Here is an 18,518-nt window from a genome sequence, read left to right as displayed (position 1 = left end):
TTCTAACCAAACCAGTTTCTAACTCCCATCTACCAGAGTTGGTTCTGCTATAGCCAGTGACCCTCTCACTGGTACTAAATGGAAACCTCAAAAGCATGTTTTCCCCTATTGTCAGTCATGGCATATGGACATCCCAAGTCCAGAGCAGAGCCTCGGAAACTGTAGGGAATGTGACTCCGATTCCCATTACTCAGAATGGAGTGTGACTGTTCGATCACAGTCAGACAGAACGCTGCCCGGGCATTCAGTATGCAGCCTTATCTGCTGGCGGAATAGGCCCCTGCCCAGAGGGTAGGCCTTGGGGGATTCTCAGAGTATACCTACTTTAAGAGACTTCTCTTGTCAACCTGCCGCTAGAGTCAACACCATCTGTCAGAGAGTGCCCTGGGGTTAAGACATTTTTAGTCCCCATAAAAACATAGATATATTCTCCAGGAGACGTGACTCTTAAACTGTTACACCCAACATGCCATTAACTCAGCTTAGCACATGCAGTAAACTCGACAGCCCCTTACAAAACCATGAGGAGATAAGGAAGGTCACATTTCCTGGGGCAGAGAAAAGGTCAAGGAAGTTCTGGAGCTAGGATGCGATTTGTCTGTCCAGAGAACCTGGAGGCCTCTGGATGCAAACAAACCCAAAAGTCAGTGTAAAACAGAGGTTGGACACATCCTAGATGGTGGTGGTGTGTGCTTACAGCTCGCGTGACCTCCAGATCCTCCATCAGCCATAGCACAGGGGTCCCAACAGTCCCACATACAGGAGCCAAGTAAGGGTGAGAAGTCAAGCAAAGGGGGCCAGGAGCCTAGAAAAAAATGGACAGGAAGAAGAAATAAGAGAGTTTAAGCAGATCAAAAAATGGTTAATGTCACTCATTAAAAAAAAAAAAGACAAGAAACAGAAGAAAGGCAAATTTAGGGGGAAGAAAGAGACTGAGGTTGAGTGCCCCTCACAAAGCAGAAGATGGACTCTCTGTAAGGAAATGACCCTAGAATTTGGCCACAATTTTTAAAGTGAAAAAAGAGCATTGCCTTTTCTGGTTATAGAATGGATGGATGTTAATGATGATAAATTCAAATGGTAAAGACATAAGGAAAAAAAGTTGAGGTTCCCATAATCTCCCTCCCTGTGGTGATGTGGAGTCCCTCTTTCAGGTGGTTCATATTCAGAAAAGTTTCAAGCCTGAAATGGAGAAAAAAATGTGCACATTAAAAAACTTTATCAAGTTTAGGTGAAGAAGGGAGATATGTTAATAACTCCAGGTACAGGAGATTTTAGCATCATTGCACAGAACCTAGTGGGCTAGCTGTTTTCTGCCAGAAGCACCCCTGTTCATGTGAGCATGGAGTGTCTGGGGGTTCCTAGATGGAGTTAAAGGTGCATTGCTTTACATCAAAAAATTAACCAGCTGAGCTCACACTTCCTTTTTTATTGGTAATTACAATCTGCTGAGACAGTGTGGTGAGAAGGGAGTGAATAATTGGAAGGGGTAGGGGACAAGGATGAAGAATGCAAGGGAATGCAGTTCTGGAAATTTTAAGGAGGAAAACAAACCCAAGAAAGGGAAAATAGATGTGATGTGTGCACATGTGGCACATGTCCGGTGCTTTAAGCCCCGTGGTCATTGCCCTGCAGTCATGGAAGGGTGCAGGGATGTGCCTGCCACCCCAGCGACTGGACACGGGATGTGTGGATCTCCTTCCTGTGCCGTGTTGCAGAAATCTAACTCACGGTCACAGATTACCTGAGCAGCAGGTGCAGATGTGGCAGGCACCTGGCAACTGGTCTATTTTTATCACAACAAGGAAGTGTTTCTGTTCCTTTTTGTAGATCCACAGTTGCCTGGCATTATCTCTAAACAAGGACTTTAAATACATCAAACTCTATGCATTTAGTGTGTGCCTAAATTCAAGTTCATTTACAGATTAAAATCATTTAAAAAATCCATTAGCTCCAGTAAAAGCTATCGTAATAGTAACATTCTGTTATCATAACTGTAGCATAATGTTATCATAAACACAGCACAATTAAATCATTAGATTAAAAACCCAACAATTTAATACATAGCTCACCTAAATCCATGGTCACAAACACTTTGCTTGGCTGAGTAAATATGTTCTAGCTTTGTGTGATTTAAATCCCATTTTGGATGTTAATCTCCATCACAACACTATGGGAAAAACTGTGTCCTCTGTGTATAATCAATTCCTTCTTAAAGTACAATATAGGTTTTAAAAGTCAAATGTTTTAAAAAAGATAATTATTGTAGAATATTGATAATATTTATACTGTTTCTTTATTTATGAGACTGTGCTGAACCCAAAGAAAGTCACAAAAATTATGAAGTGGGACTGTCATACAAAGGCATATTATAAATATTCTTTTTTACTTTCCTCACGCTCTTGTAACTCTAGCTCAGTGGTACACTTATAATATAGGTCCTCAGCAAACATCTTCTTGATGCATGACAATGTGAGGACCTGAAATTTGAATACATTTGACTATTCACAAATTACCGAAATTTGCAGCCATGTTAGTTGCTTGTCTATTTAAGTGAGAAATAGCTATATTAAATTTACAAGGACAGTTTCTATTTGTTTTTGTTCTAATGCTTTAACATGCTTTTAAATAAATGGAAAGCGATGCATGATCTAAGATCCATGCTTGTAATTCCCCGCTCCTGCCAGAACTTCTATCTGAAATTACTCTGGAATATTCCAAAAGGACCAGGAAAAGAGGGCAGCCTATATGCTCTTGTGAGCACTTTGTCATTTGACCAAAGAATAAGGTGGTTAACGCCTGTGAAATATACGGGTATCAATCTCCTATTTCTGATGCTCGTGGCTGTTAAATTATCTAAAAAAGAGAAAACATCTGAGTTTCAAGGGATCTTGGAAATGTCTACTTTCACATGGTCGGGAGAGAAGAAAGTCTTAGCTGAAGACACACACTTAGTCTCTGACAGGATGACATTTAGAACCCAAATTTTGTGCTGTATAATTAAATCACCTCAACAGGGGAAGAGCACTTCTGTTCAAATGACACAGAGTGACCGTCACCTCTATACCTGCTTCTTCCAGGTGCAAGGCCTCAAAGAGGGTGAGAGCTACGTGTTCCGAGTTCGAGCCGTAAACCAGGCGGGTGTCGGGAAACCGTCTGACCTTGCTGGGCCTGTTGTGGCCGAAACCCGCCCAGGTGGGCTTTTACTTTTTTGTTAAAGTTTACTCATCTGTGTAAGATACCAAAGTAACATTCAGTCTTACTTCTATGTCTTTCCTCATTTTCAAAATCATCACTGTACGATATCCAAATGACTGATAAGTATGACAGTGAAAAGTGAAAGTCACTTAGTCGTGTCCGACTCTGCGACCCCATGGATATACAGTTCATGGAATTCTCTATGCCAGAATACTGGAGTAGGTAGCCTTTTCCTTCTTCAGGGGATATTCCCAACCCAGGGATCGAACCCAGGTCTCCCGCATTGCAGCGGATTCTTTACCAGCTGAGCCACAAGGGAAGCCTACGTATGACTGTCAGATGTGACAGTCATTTACCCCATCACAGGACCTCAGGGCAGGGGTGAGCCAGGTTTGAAATGGTTGCAATGTGGGAGACTCGGGTTCGATCCCTGGGTCTGGAAGATTCCCTGGAGAAGGGAATGGCTTACCCGCTCCGGTATTCTTGCCTAGAGAATTCCATGGGCAGAGAACCCTGGTGAGCTACAGTCCATGGGGTCGCAAAGAGTTGGGCACGACGGAGCGACTAACACTTTCACTTCACTTTTATGGCTACTTTGGTTCATACTTAAAAACATGGAAATTCTTGATCAAATTATGCTTCCTGGACCAACTGTTTAAAGTATACATTCCTCGGACATTATTTCTCTTATACAGTGGCCATTAACTCCCACAAGAATATTTTTCTACCACAGAAGAAGCTGGAACAGCTCAGAGAGAAAACATGATCCTTAAACAAAAGTAAGGTTTATATCATTGTAGCTACTAAGTTAAATAAACTAGGAATCAGCAGATTTTCTCTGTGAAGGGCCAGATAGTAAATATTTTCAACTCTATGGTTATATGGTGCCTGTCATTATCCTCAACTCTGCTGTGGCACAAAAGTAGCCATACACAATACATAAGTGAGTGAGTGTGGTTGTGTATCAGTAAAACTTTATTATGCATGATAGATGCATTATATAATGTGATAAATTATATGCATTATGAAATTTGAATTGTAACTAATTTTCACATCTTGAACTATTAATTTTCTTTGGATTTTTAAAAGCTATTTAAAAATGTAAAAACCATTCTTAGCTTTCAGGCCATACAGAAAGAGGCAATGGTCCAGATATAGCCCACGAGTCATAGTTTGCTGACCCCTGGGTTAAGCTAACAGCAGTCCTGACTGAATGATCTATAGAGCTGAGGCAGCCCTCACGGCCCAGTTCCCAGATGCCATGACTGGACTAGGAAAGACAGTCTTTCCCTTTGTTACGAGAACAAAGTTTACAGTGTTCACTGGGCAAATAGCTCCAGATCATTATATAATACTTATTTTGTCTTATAGTCTCTATCACTTTTCAAAGTTATATATGTCAGTTCATTAAAGTTGCGTGAAAGAAAGCAGTGGAAATGAGAGAGGATTAAAAAAGTATTAACCATCTATTTTAAGTTTATATTCATTCTAGTCAAGCACCCTCACTTCAACTCTTCCCTATTTCTAGATTGAAGTAAAGAGCAGATATATAATGTGATATTTGTTTTTATGATAAGAAAAGAATGTAAATATAGAAAATTCTGCTCTCACTTCATGATGCTTAAAGAGATTATCAAATGCACCCTTTGAGAAAGTACCTGCCCCTTTCAACCTATTACTTCATAAACTACTTTCAGCTACTCTTGTAACTACCCTCTAGAACTGGGTGCAACAGAAGTGACCTTCTTGTACCAAAGTATAGTAGGTGTGTCGGGAGAGAGTGCCATACTTCATATAAGTACTCTTTGCAAAATGTCATAAGAAAGCATAAAAATGCTGGGAATGCATGTGCCAGATAAAAGGTAACACACAAAGACATGAGGACACAGATCTCTATAGAAATCACACCCTGCAGGTACCAACTGTGTAGAAATATAAGGTGCTGAGTGGACGTGCCGAAGGGCCCAACTGTGAGGCTACTCGTGTAAGAACATTTAGATTACTATACAAATAAACTCTTAATCTAGTTATTGATGAGTTAAAAGCACCTGTTAAGCAGTGAATTGACTGAAGAAAGCTTAAATTGATTTCTTGTTTTCTCATCAATAACCCTTGGGATGGCAGATGGCCAGGCAGGACATTAGCAAAGCCACCATGATGGAAAGTTTGCCTTCAAAAAAGGGTCTGCTGGTGGGGTCCTAGGGGAGAGTGTTGTTTCACTGGTGCAGAATAAGGCCCCCAAAGTTGATTTGTGGCCGTTTCATTCCCAGAATATAATTACAAACAACAGTTGTAGACTAAACAGCATCAGATTAACCTGCTCAGGAACCACTGGCTCCGACCTACGAAAGATTCCTGGGACATACCAAGTCAAGATGCTGATCCGAAGCATCGCCATGGTGGTGGTTTAGTTGCTAAGTCGTGTCCGACTCTTGCAACCCCATGGACCGTAGCCTACCAGGCTGCTCTGTCCATGGGATTTCCCAAGCAAGAATACTGGAGTGGATTGCCATTTCCTTCTCCAGGGGATCTTCCCAACCCAGGGATCGAACCTGGGTCTCCTGCATTGTAGGCAGGTTCTTTAGCAACTGAGCCATCAGGGAAGCCTGAAGCATCGCCCTGAAGGAGCCCAAAACCCAGGAGACACTGGTCCTTGTTCCACAGGCAGCAGGCGCATTCCTGCATGAATGTTCAGGCACATTCGTGTGCCTTCTGCACACCTGCTTCATGCCAGGTGCTATGTGGGCACCACGTGAGTAGAATAAAATGACACTGTCACTGCCTACCGAGCTTGCAATCTAGGGAAAAACAGGGTATAGCACAGCATGATGGAAGCCTGGACAGAGGGTCGCAAAATATTGCCTATAGTTAGGCTACAGACAAGATGCTAAGGTTATAAATCCCCATAAAAACTTAAATGCATTTTTTATTGGAGTATAATTGCTTTACAGTGATGTATTAGTTTCTGCTATACAAAGAAGTAAATCAGCTACAGGTATACATATATATGTATCCCCTCGATCTTGGACCTCCCTCCCATACCACCCCATCCCACCCATTTAGGTTATCACAGAGCACCGAGAGCTCCCTGTGCTATATAGTAGCTTCCCACTAACATAACACTGTAAAACAATTATACTCCAACAAAACCCCGAATGAATAGAAACACACAAGATTGACAAAAAAAAAAACAAAAAAACTATTATGTAGCCTGTGATTGTCTGCATTTACTAACTTTATTTAATGCCAGATTTTACTTTTAACCAGGTATTTATTTTATGCTAAAATATTTGGGGCCCGGGATGGGAGATGAGGCTCGGTTATCAGTTTCAGGGTTTGGAATGTGAGACTTGGATTGCTATTTCAGAAAAACAACTCTTTTTGGAACACGTTATTAATATTTCAGACAGAAAATAAAGCTTATCATGTAACAGCAAACCTCAAATGCATCTAACAAGATACCTCGAGTGTAATTTGAATTCCAGGTAAAAGTTAACCTAATCCACTGGGGTTGGTAGGGTCACTGGTCTCCTTTTGAAGTTGACGAAAATGCCAGCAGATGTAACTCAGCCACTACCACACAGTCTGGTCATGCTGGTAACAAGGATCAAAAATGTGCCGCGCTTCCCCACGAAATCTGGCAGCTGAACGAGCCTGTATGAAGAATGAGCTGGAAAATATTTAGAGTAGATTTGTTGGTACATACGACACACTTCTAGTCTTGATATTTGATCTTTTTTCAAACAGTATCTGTGTGGATTGTGTCAGGTCTGGGCTGCAGGTGGAGGCAAGATGAGCTAGATCAGAAGGAAGACAAGAAAGAGACCTGCCAAGGTGTGGCAGGTGATCCGGAGGGTGGAACTGGCTGCCTGTGTTCTTATCAGAAATCTTGCAGCAGGCAGGGGAACTGAGGTGAGAGGCAGGAGAACCCAGAGACAGGCAGAGTCCCCAGCAGGAACTGAGTTACTGGAAGTCAGGACTTCTCACCAGGAGCAAGGCAGGCTAGAAGACTGGAGCTCCAGAAAGAATAATGAGCAGGGTTTGTGTTGACAACCTACTGACCAATCCCAGTTTCTGAAAATTGACTGCTCATAGAACCTGGTAGGGCTGAGGATGCTCAGTGGCCTTGAGGTGGAGTTTTGAAGATTCTAAAGCAGGAAGTCAGGCTGACTATTCAAGATTATCTCAACTGGCTAATTTAGAGAACTTCACTTACATTTGCTCACTGTCCTCTTTCATACATTAGGAAGGTAATTTTCAACCTTGACAATACATTTCATTAGAATCAGGCCAGGAACTTTTTGAAAATACTGACTCTATTTTAGACTATTGTCCAGACCAGTTAAATCAGAGTCTGCAGGACTGAACCTGGGCATAGGTTTGTTTTTGTTTGCTTGTTTAGATCCTTGGGTAATTCAAGTATGAAACCAGGCTTGTGAATTGTGCATTAGACTGTTCAGTTCAGTTCAGTCACTCAGTCGTGTCCAGCTCTTTGCGAACCCCATGGACTGCAGCATGCCAGGCTTCCCTGTCCATCAGCAACTCCTGGAGCTTACTCAAACTCATGTCCATCAAGTCAGTGATGCCATCCTACCATCTCTTCCTTTGTCATCCCCTTCTCCTGCCTCCTCAATCTTTCCCAGCATCAGGGTCTTTTCCAATGAGTCAGTTCTTCGCATCAGGTGGCCAAAGTATTGGAGCATCAGCATCAGTCCTTCCAATGAACGTTCAGGACTAATTTACTTTAAGATGGACTGGTTGAATCTCCTTGCTGTCCAAGGAACTCTCAAGAGTCTTCTCCAACACCACAGTTCAAAAGCATCAATTCTTCAGCACTCAGCTTTCTTTATAGTCCAACTCTCACATCCATACATGACTACTAGAGAAACCATAGCTTTGACTGGATGGACTTTTGTTGGCAGAGTAATATCCCTGCTTTTTAATATGCTGTCTAGGTGGGTCATAGCCTTTCTTCCAAGGAGCAAGTGTCTTTTAATTTCATGGCTGCAGTCCCCATCTGCAGTGATTTTGGAGCCCCCCAAAATAAAGTCTGTCATTGTTTCCATTGTTTCCCCATCTATTTGCCATGAAGTGATGGGACCGGATGCCATGATCTTCATTTTTTGAATATTGAGTTTTAAGCCAACTTTTTCCCTCTCCTATTTCACTTTCATCAAGAGGCTCTTTAGTTCTTCTTTGCTTTCTGCCATAAGGGTGGTGTCATCTGTGTATCTGAGGTAATTGCTATTTCTCCCAGCAATCTTGATTCCAGCTTGTGCTTCATCCAGCCCAGCATTTCTCATGATGTACTCTGCATATAAGTTAAATAGACTTATAAGCATTAGGCTGTGGGCTCCTTCAAAATAGGAACTGTGTTTTCTCTATGTATGTTGAGAGCCTAGTACTTGGTGTATAGATGAAAAAAATAATGGATGGCTACCATGCTTTGGCAAATAGGTGTGACTCTGTTTTGTAGCCACAGCTTATAAACCTGACCCTAGTTTCTCATAATGAATGTCCAGTTATGAAGAGTGAGCTGCTGCTGCTGCTAAGTCGCATCAGTCGTGTCCGACTCTCTGCGACCCCATGGACTGTAGCCTACCAGGCTCCTCCGTCCATGGGATTCTCCAGGAAAGAGTATGGAGTGGGTTGCCATCGCCTTCTCCAGAAGAGTGAGCTAGGAGAGGCCCAGTGGAGGCCCTGATGTGGCACTAAGGTGGTGGGTCAGCGAGCGGTCCTGTCTTTCACATAGGAGAGCTCAGTATTATTAATACATGCAGCTGATTGAGTTCGTTCACTTTTAATGCTTCCGTTCTGTCCCACTCTCCAGTTTTTTAAACACCACCCATGCACACACACAGGCACACACACACACACATGCACTCATGCACACCAAGGGAGAAGGACAAAGAATATAAGCTTATAAAAGTGATCCATAATGCAGATGTAAAAGACTAAATTACATGAGAAAATTCTCATATCAGATTATGAAATGTTTGGGAAGATAAATTCCCACTTTTAAATTTTATCCTTTTTTTTTTTTTTTAATTACTATTTGGAGAGGAGAAAAAAGTGGGACGGAGTTCATTTCCAAAAAGTTCACTTTAGCCCTGGACCACCCTTAACCTGTTCACTTTCTGGGGGACGTGGAAAGCCTGGAGAGATTATTAAAATGCCACTCCAGTGACTTCTCTGGTCCCGTGGTTAAGACTCTGCACTTCTACTGCATGGAACTAGGGTTTGATCCCTGATCAGGGAAGTTCTGCGTATTGCAAGGTATAGCCAGAAAATAAAATGCCATCCCATGCAATCCAGTATCCCCTTGTGTCCATGTTAAGAATGTGTTTAGGGTTGGGGCAGCTGACTAGAGACAACTCTTCTTAAATCCTTTTCAGACCAGAATCATCTCTTTCATTTTCTATAGCCAAATCTTCTCTGCTCTTAACTGAATTCTTCATGTTCTTTAGTAGATTTGAAGGTTGTTTTTGAGAAAAATCTAAGTCCTGACAAATTCTGGTCCACTTTTCTGGCTCAGCTCTGTGGGCAAGTGAGATGGCCTTTCATTCAGATGAGAATATCCATAGAAATCCCTTTACTTTGACAGCAGAACATCTAACTTGCTGCCTGCCCATTAAATATCAGGACCATTTCGATCATGTTTTAGTCAACTTTAGTGAATGTGGCCCTTTAGTCATGTATGAGTTCAACCATGGATTGACAGCAGCTCAGGGCTTGCAAAAACTCAGGCCGTGGGACATTCGAAAAAGAAAATTTGAGGATGTTGTACCTGAATCTCCTTCATCTGACACTAAGCCAGGTTCAGCTCCTTAGGTATAGTTGTGGACCAGCCCGGGCCTCTCAGAAACGCTGTCATTACACTGCTTTTGGTTTTCCTAGAGTATTTGTAGAAAGAATCATCCATTTCAATATCATGTATCTTTTGTAAAATCTCATTAGAATTTTTTGTCTAGGATGTATCCAGGATCCCTTCATTTAAAGAAAGCCACTGTTAATTTGGAAGACCCGGGTTTGATCCCTGGGTCAGGAAGATCCTCTGGAGAAGGAAATGGCAGCCCACTCCAGTACTCTTGCCTGAAAAATCCCATGGACGGCGGAGCCTGGTAGGCTACAGTCCATGGGGTCTCAAAGAGTCGGACACAACTGAGCCACTTCACTTTCACTGTTAATTCCTCTAAGATTTTAATGTGTTGGAAGAAATGGTCTTTCCAGGTTAGTTTCTTTACCACACAAAGAAAATCTACAATCTGATATGTCCTGCCTGTTCAGATACAAGAAACTCTGAGCTCATTTTTGTTTTGTCTTCTTTTAAATTTTCCAAGGGATGTCTTTTTGTTTTAAACTCTTCACCTTTATTCTTTGTTGTCACAAGTAATTTCTTTCTTTTCTAAAATCCTTTTATTTTTCTCCTTTTTTAAACCCAGAATGTAGGAAGAGGCCACTTTTTTCCCAAATGCCAGCTTCACTTTCATTTTCCACTATAGGTATTATTGTAAAACACTTGGTCTACTAAGTTAGTTTTTTTTTTTCCATTTATTTTTATTAGTTGGAGGCTAATTACTTTACAATATTGTAGTGGTTTTTGTCATACAGTGACATGAATCAGCCATCTAAGTTAGTATTTAAAAATACTTTTATTCAAAGACTATGCTAACAAATTAATTAAAGCTGAACAGTAAAAGAAGCCTTTGAATTTGAAAAGCTATGTTGAAAGAGTATTAGAGCATTAGCATTTTAATTCATGTGACAAATACGGAAAGAACTATAATTTGTTGCTTTAATCATTTTAAGATACAGTTGTTTTATATTTACACAGTGATACTGTTGAAACTGTATTCTTTCTTTGTAAGTTATTTCAGTTAAACATTTTCTATTGAGAACTGTTGTGGGGCAAAGAAGTATGCCTAGAAAACTAGTACTTGAATTATTTTCAGTTAATCTGACTTTTCAAAAGTTTGAGATGATGATCACATTCAGAACAATACTTTCAGCCAGTTGACAGCATGATTGTTTGTCAGGGAGGAGATCTAGCTTTGAATTCTAAGCATAAGTAAGAAAACCACTATGACTAGAATATTTTCTTTGTTGGTGTTTTTATTTCCTCTTGTCTGTTTATCAAAATATTGGTGTTATGCTTAAGCTTTACTAAGACTAGTTCCGATAAAATAAACACTGCAATTCTAAACTGACATTTCTCTTTTAAATCCCTTAAGAGTCCAGCCCCTGGCACATGTAAAGATGTACAGGAAATATGGAAGACAAAACCCCTGCCCTTGTAGCATTTAACCCTGCTCAACTTTTTGAAAGGTGAAAATTCACCAAACACTCATCTTAATGAGCGTTTGATTTTTGAAATAGAAGTATGGAAGAGATTTTTATTTTTTATCTTCCCCTTTATTTTAATAAATCAACCAGTAGCACCCATTATAGCCACAGTTACGTGAACATAAAGTGAGGAAATGTTCATGCCTCTCTTTTACCCCCTACAGATACTGTCTGCCATGTCCTGTCGAGTCTTAGCTGTGGCTCAGGAGATCTTTGCTGTGGTGCAGATCCTCTAGTTATGGTGCTCAGACTCAGTAGTTGCAGTACACAGGCTTAGTTGCCCTGCACCTAAGGATCTTAGTTCCCCGAGCAGAGATCAAACCCTCCTTCCCTGCATTGCAAGGCAGATTCTTATCTACTGGACCACCAGGAAGTCCCTACCATGTCCTGATTTGATATGATTAATCAAGAAAAGCTTCACAAATAAATGAGCAAAACTCTCTTAGATACTCATCAACATTACATCTAATCCCTACTTTTTACTTTGCCTCTCCAGGCAATTACTTAATTTCAAATAATAAATTTTGGTCTAAGACTTAAAAAAAAAACCACATTGTTTTCTAAAGGCATAAATTACTAAATTTCTCTCATTAAAACCCAACTACAACATGATATAAAACTCGTAAGTGGAAACACATATACTGCCTGGGACTTAAAAAAATAACATCTTTGTTTTATCTCATATTGTCACAAAAGATGTCCAAGTACTTTACAAAAATTAATTTTCCAGAATAGTTCAATGAGACATCTCTATACTCAATAACTGAGGTAATTGAGACAGCAACTAAGAGAGTTTTTCTATTCTTCACGTTGCATGGATTTGGGACCAAATCTGGCCATTCAGAAATCTGAAAAAAATATTGTTTTATTTTTATTTTTTTATTTTTTATTATTTTTTTGAAAAAAATATTGTTTTAAATAGCCAGTTGTTTCATTTACCTAAGAATTTATTACTAGACCATCAACTATGTAAAATTTTGTATTAAGACTCTTAGTTTAAAATTCTCATAAAATAGATGACACATTTCAGTACATATGTTTCATATACTTCTTGGATACAATATACTTATTTACCTTTTTCTGTGTAACTTGGAGTCACAAGGATCAACCTTATTTATTGCCCAGTGTTACAATACAGGTATGTCTTACAGGGTTAGGAGCTCTTTGTCCTTCTACTAAGTAATGTCTTTGTGCCAGCTTTTTAGTTTTCTGCTTCCTCTTCTGCTGTCGTTTTCCTGCTGATGGTAGTTTTTTACTTCCTTCTCTTGTTCGGATTTAATCTATTGAGAGAAACCAACCCACTAGGCTTGTTGGAATCATCTCAAGCAAAGTACAGGTTCCAAGTGATGGTCTGGAATTCTCCAGCGAGTATCCAGGAAGGCCAGTGCATGGACTTTGTCACAGTAGCACTGGCTCTGAGAAGCTTGTCTGCATTACTTCTTGGTCCTGGGTGAAATTCTGGATTGAGTCAAGAGTTATAGTGCAAAGGTTATCCATGGACTTGAGGGGAAAGTCCAACTAATTATATTGTTCATATTCCTTCTGTTTTATGACTGCTTTGCCAAAAAGTCACATCTTTCTCTTTAATAAAAAATCAAGATTCTTAACCTAAGCAATATCTTTTTTCTGCTGTAAACTTAAGTCATATCTCCAACATAATAAACAGCAGGCCTGTGGATGATTCACTTCCTTTTAAAAGAGATTACAAGTAAAACAATGAATGATTAATATGAATAATCTGTCATGCCTCCAAAATAGATATCATATAAATCACAAGAAAGGGCCAATCAGCATCTATTACATCTCCTTTTCTTTTTGAAACAATACAGATATTCAGAAAATTTTCCATTTTCATTCTCTGTGATTCAGTCATGCTAACTGTGTACTGTATTATTTAAACCTCAGAATTCTTAGGTGTTAGTCCTTTCTTAAGTTTTGATAAGAGCACTTTTTCATTACTTGTTATGCAACAATGAATTGTAAGAATTGGTCCTGTGTTACCAGGAATAGAAATAAAACATGGTCTGGGACTTCCAATGGAGTAGACACAGACCTTAAAATTAATACATGTGGGACATTTCACTTAAGGAGCAATCACATCTTTAACTGATCCTTATTTCTGTTTATCTATATAGCTAAATATGAAAATAACCCTTTGTTTTTTAAAAAGTAATTTTAAAAAATCTCCTAGAATTAGTTATCTCTAAACTTTCCATGGGTTTTTTTTTTTTTAGTTCTACCAATTTATTGCTACCAACCCATCTCCGTCCACCCTCATGCACACATGCACAGTCATGTAACCCCATGGACTGCAGCCCGCCAGGCTCCTCTGTCCATGGACTTTTCCAGGCAAGAATACTGGAGTGGGTTGCCATTTCCTTCTTCATAAACTTTCCATGTTTTAAGTCACTTTTTGGAGGCTTGTAATTGAAGCACACACTGCTATCAATACAGACACAATTTAAATTAACTGCCAGGCTTAGGAACCAACACCTTCATGTCACCAGTCACTCTTTGGGCACTGGTTTTGCCCTGAAGGTGGAAGGAGTTTTGGAATTGTTTTTCTCCTGACAAGTTTTACTGAACAATGCAATAGAGAAGAGAAAACTTTTCATCATTTGGAAAGTATTTATTGGAAGTCTTTTTTATGCTTTTCAAAAATTAAAGCTGTACCTTTCTGATATTAAATATAAAATATTTTTCTTAATGTATGGAAACAAACCAAGTTTAGACTGGTAGTAGAATGAGTGGCAATTTCGGAAGAGCATTTTACCTTTCAAATTGAAGTTAGCCATAGATATTAAAGTTTTCTATGCTATACAAGCTCTTTGAATTGCTACACATATACGTATTGACCACACTGGGCCTTCATTGTTGCCCAGAGACTCTTTTTTTTTTGGTGTGCTCAGGCTTTCTCTAGTTGTGGTACACAGGCTTAGTTGCCTCACAACTTGTGGTATCTTAGTTCCTTGACCAGGTTTTGAACCTCTATCCCCTACATTGGAAGGTGGATTCTTTTTTTTTTTTTTTTTGGAAGGTGGATTCTTAAAACCACTGGACGACCCAAGAAGTCCCTGAATTGCTATATTGCATGCAGATGTAATTTATTATAACCCTCAGATATAAAAGAACTCAAAATATTAACTTGTTTTCTTTTAAAATCCAAAAACTAGTCTTGAAACATCTGAATTTCTTGAAATTCATTTCCATTTAAATTTCTATATTGTTCAATAACAATCATTTCTAGGTATCTATTGTTCTAACCTAGAATAGCATCTTTAGATTAATTTATGCTTATCTAATCAGCAGAACTTGTTTTCATGGATTTTTTTTTTTTCATTCTTAAATGGTTTACAAACTTTCAACATGTGAGTATAGGCAGTTCTCCTTATCTCTACCTTTTCCCCTTCCGTTTCCCTTTGGTTTCTTTATCTCTTATCTATCCTTTCTTGAGATTAGTTAGATATGGGTATTATTGAAGCAAAAGTCATTAATTAGGCATTTCCCAGGGCTGCCTTGCCCTTCTTGTTATGGTCAACATGCTCCCCTAACTGTTCCATTGGTCATATCAACCAGTTTTTGTTCCGCTCTGACCAAACAGTACTGTCCTTGGTGTTACCACTACCTAAGAAACATGATACATTCATTTAATTATGTGTTGCAACACAAAATTGAATTGTAGCAGGATTGTCAGTCACAGTGAGCAGTTGGGACTTTTCACTTGCACAGACTCAAGGCCCTGCTTTAAGGCTAAAGTAAAAGATCTCAAGGTGAGGAATTCTTATTTGGTTAACTTCTACCAGGAAATGTCAGCACCTTGTTTTTTATCTTCTAGGAACCAAAGAAGTTGTTGTAAGTGTGGATGACAATGGAATCATTTCCTTGAACTTTGAATGTGATCAGATGGCTCCAAGTTCTGAGTTCACCTGGTCCAAAGATTATGTGCCCACGGAGGACTCTCCGAGATTAGAGGTTGAAAGCAAAGGCAACAAGTATGTACCGTTTCAGTCGTAACTATGGGTTTCCTTTTCATGAAAGGAGAGTGAAGCAAGCTGTTCTCCATGTCAATTAAGAGAATGAAATCACACATATTTTTATCTGGTAGTGTGAAAAGTGATAACCAGTATAAACCTTAAAAAATAACAATCCTTATAAAGTACTTTTCACATTATTTGATTTAAAATGCTTTCTCATATGTTATCTTATTGTTGACTGAAAAAAAGGTGAGAATTACATTTTATCTGGGGCAAAAATGAGGACTATAGCCCATGAGACAGCCTTTCAGATAGCTCTGAGTAACTGCTCCAACAAAGTAGGTGGAAAGGTCAGAATAGATGTGATTTTGGTGAAGGGGGAAGTGAGCAGTCAAGCACATGTTTTGGCAGAAGCTTGCTGCTAGTCATGAGGAGCAGATGTTAATGACTTTAGTGCTTCTCTAGATATGAGAAGGTGCAAGAAATTGTTCAGTCACTAAGTCATGTCTGACTCTTTGCGACCCCACGAACTGCAGCACACCAGGCTCTCTGTCCTCCAGTATCTCTCGGAGTTTGCCCAAACTCGTGTCCATAGAGTTAGGGATGCCATACAACCATCTCATCTTTTCTTTCACTTGGCAAGAAGTTGAGCTCATAAAATCTTCTGAAAAACACCCAACTATCTAAAGTCCTGTTCTGCCAGTTTTTCCCAGTGCACAGACTGCCTCATTCCTGATCTCTGCCCTGAACTCCTTTTGGGTGTGTTGAAGGTCAGCAACTGCAGTGGCCAGTGGCTTCATCCTTGTAGAGGCAGATGGCAAGCAACAGTTTTTAGTTGGCATCATTTATGGTGCAAGAAATGACATTGACATTTGATTGACATTAAAGTGAACTTTAAAGATGATTCTCATTATTCTACGAGATAGAAATCTTAAAGTAATGGTGAGGATCCTTTTGGGGAGATGGGTAAGGAAGAACTTGCTGATTCAAATTCTGGTAAATTAAACAGATTAGGTATAATCTGTTCTGGTTTTTCACCACCACTTGTGAGAGACACAGTACTGCCCTGGAACAAACTCTATAGGAGAGAGAAGCATGGGAGAGGTGATCTCAAGTCACAGCTTTACTAGGAGCCCAGCTTTACCAGGAGCCGCTATGTGACCTGGGACAGCTTTTAATTTCATGGACCTCCAATTTCCTTCTCTGTAAAACAGAAGACAGTGAAGGAAATTAATTTTATGATCTGTTACTTCCTTCAACCTCAAGATTCTGAGTTTTTTTATTTCGTCTTACTTATCAAGCTTTGTATCTTTATAGTGCCAACCAGATTAGATGACATTTGGTAAAGCACAATATTCCTAAGTATTATTTCTATTACAAAAAAATCCAATATATCCCAAATTAAAAGAAAGTAGTAGTAATTTTGTTGGAGAGAAGAGCAAGAAAATACTCTATATAATTAAAAGACATTCTGCTGTCACTGTGCTGTAAGATCCTTAAAGTAAAACATAATTTTGGTCAAAGGAAAGACAATCAAACTGTAACTATTTCTTCCTTGACTAACTTGACAAACATATAAATGTTTGGATGACCTTAGACACTGACTAGCTATGTGACTCACAAAAGTTAGAAAACAAAGTGAACTAGACCATTGACCCATACATTCATTCCACAAGTATTTATTAAGCACATAGTATGTGCCAGATAAGGTATGGATGCTGGAAGTCACAACAGTGAACAAAACAGATCTCGTCCCTAAAGACACAAAGTGGAGGCATGTAGTCAATGAAGTATGCAATACCGATGCCATGTAATAACCTCCAAAATGGGAAGTGCAAGGAGTGACATAACAGGGGCATTGGGTGGTTCTTCCCTGTGAAGAAAAGGATTTTCAGGCTGCCCAGCGAGGGTTGACCAGCTGAAAATCTCTTTACTTGGGATATGCATTGATATGCATCGTAGCTTGGGGATGGGAGATCGGTACCATCTCCTCGTCCCATCACCATCACCCCATGGGAGGTCAGGAAAGCCTTCCCAGAAGCAGCAAGAGTGGGTGAGCGTTAGGTCAGCAAGGCAGATGGAACACATGCTCCATGTGATGGGAGCAACATGTGCAGATGGCTGGAGACAGGTCAGGGCACAGCCCCCAGACCCTACACAACCTCACTTCTTATAAAACATTCTGTTCTAAAGGACGAAAATGACCTTCAAAGACCTCGGGACAGAAGACTTGGGCATTTACTCCTGCGATGTCACAGACACTGATGGAATAGCATCGAGCTACTTGATAGATGAGGAAGGTAGGTCAAAATCCGTTCATTCATGGGTCGACTCCTGCTTTGACTTCTCACTGGTTCTCCAGGATTAAGTGACTTCTGTTTTAGCAGTTCAAGCTGTAATTGTTCTCATTTTCTCCCTACAGAATTGAAACGTTTGCTTGCTCTCAGCCAAGAACACAAGTTCCCAAGTAAGTGTCCACAATACACTCACAGAGTTCAGCCATGGCACTAGACAATTCTGACAGGATCAAGAGAGGACGCTCTTGAGAACGTATAATGGAACATACATTGGTAGCTGCAGATGTGCTTTCCAAAGGGGCTGCTTTTAGTTTTCCCTTTGTTCTCCAGAAATACAAAGAACAGTGACAGGAGACATGTCCCATGCTCTGCTACCTAGAGCACCGTGAGGTTACATAGGTGTAACAGCTGAGTAGTTACATTCTTCATCTTTTGCTACATATTTTGGAATATTATATATCTATACACACACATATATATATCTTCTAGACACAGTAATTTGTATATCTTTTAGGCAAACAGCTCTTTCTAAGCAATTTAATGTTAGCATTTAATAGAAGGACCATACCTCTAAATAAAGACAATCTAAAGACAGTACCCTATGGGGTGTCCCTGATGGCTCAGTGGTAAAGGACCCGCCTGCCAATGCAGGAGACCTGGGTATGATCCCTGGGTAGCAAAGATCCCCGGGAGAAGGAAATAGCAA

General features: G+C 39.8%; 1 protein-coding gene across 2 annotated transcripts in view; it reads left to right on the top strand.

Annotated features, from left to right (window-relative positions):
* MYOM1 (myomesin 1) overlaps nucleotides 1-18,518 on the top strand; it is a 118,352-nt gene that overhangs the window by 74,824 nt on the left and 25,010 nt on the right. For both annotated transcript variants that reach the window (XM_043889108.1, XM_043889107.1), the window contains 4 exons: nucleotides 3,081-3,195; nucleotides 15,377-15,533; nucleotides 17,709-17,815; nucleotides 17,938-17,982. In XM_043889108.1, the coding sequence (XP_043745043.1) occupies nucleotides 3,081-3,195; nucleotides 15,377-15,533; nucleotides 17,709-17,815; nucleotides 17,938-17,982 (424 nt within the window). The remainder of the gene's footprint in view (nucleotides 1-3,080; nucleotides 3,196-15,376; nucleotides 15,534-17,708; nucleotides 17,816-17,937; nucleotides 17,983-18,518) is intronic.

The sequence above is a fragment of the Cervus elaphus genome, chromosome 27 (genome assembly GCF_910594005.1).
Source record: "Cervus elaphus chromosome 27, mCerEla1.1, whole genome shotgun sequence".
Lineage (NCBI taxonomy): Eukaryota > Metazoa > Chordata > Mammalia > Artiodactyla > Cervidae > Cervus > Cervus elaphus.
The sequence above is the reverse complement of the archived record's forward strand: the minus strand, read 5'-3'. Positions and strand labels throughout refer to the sequence as shown.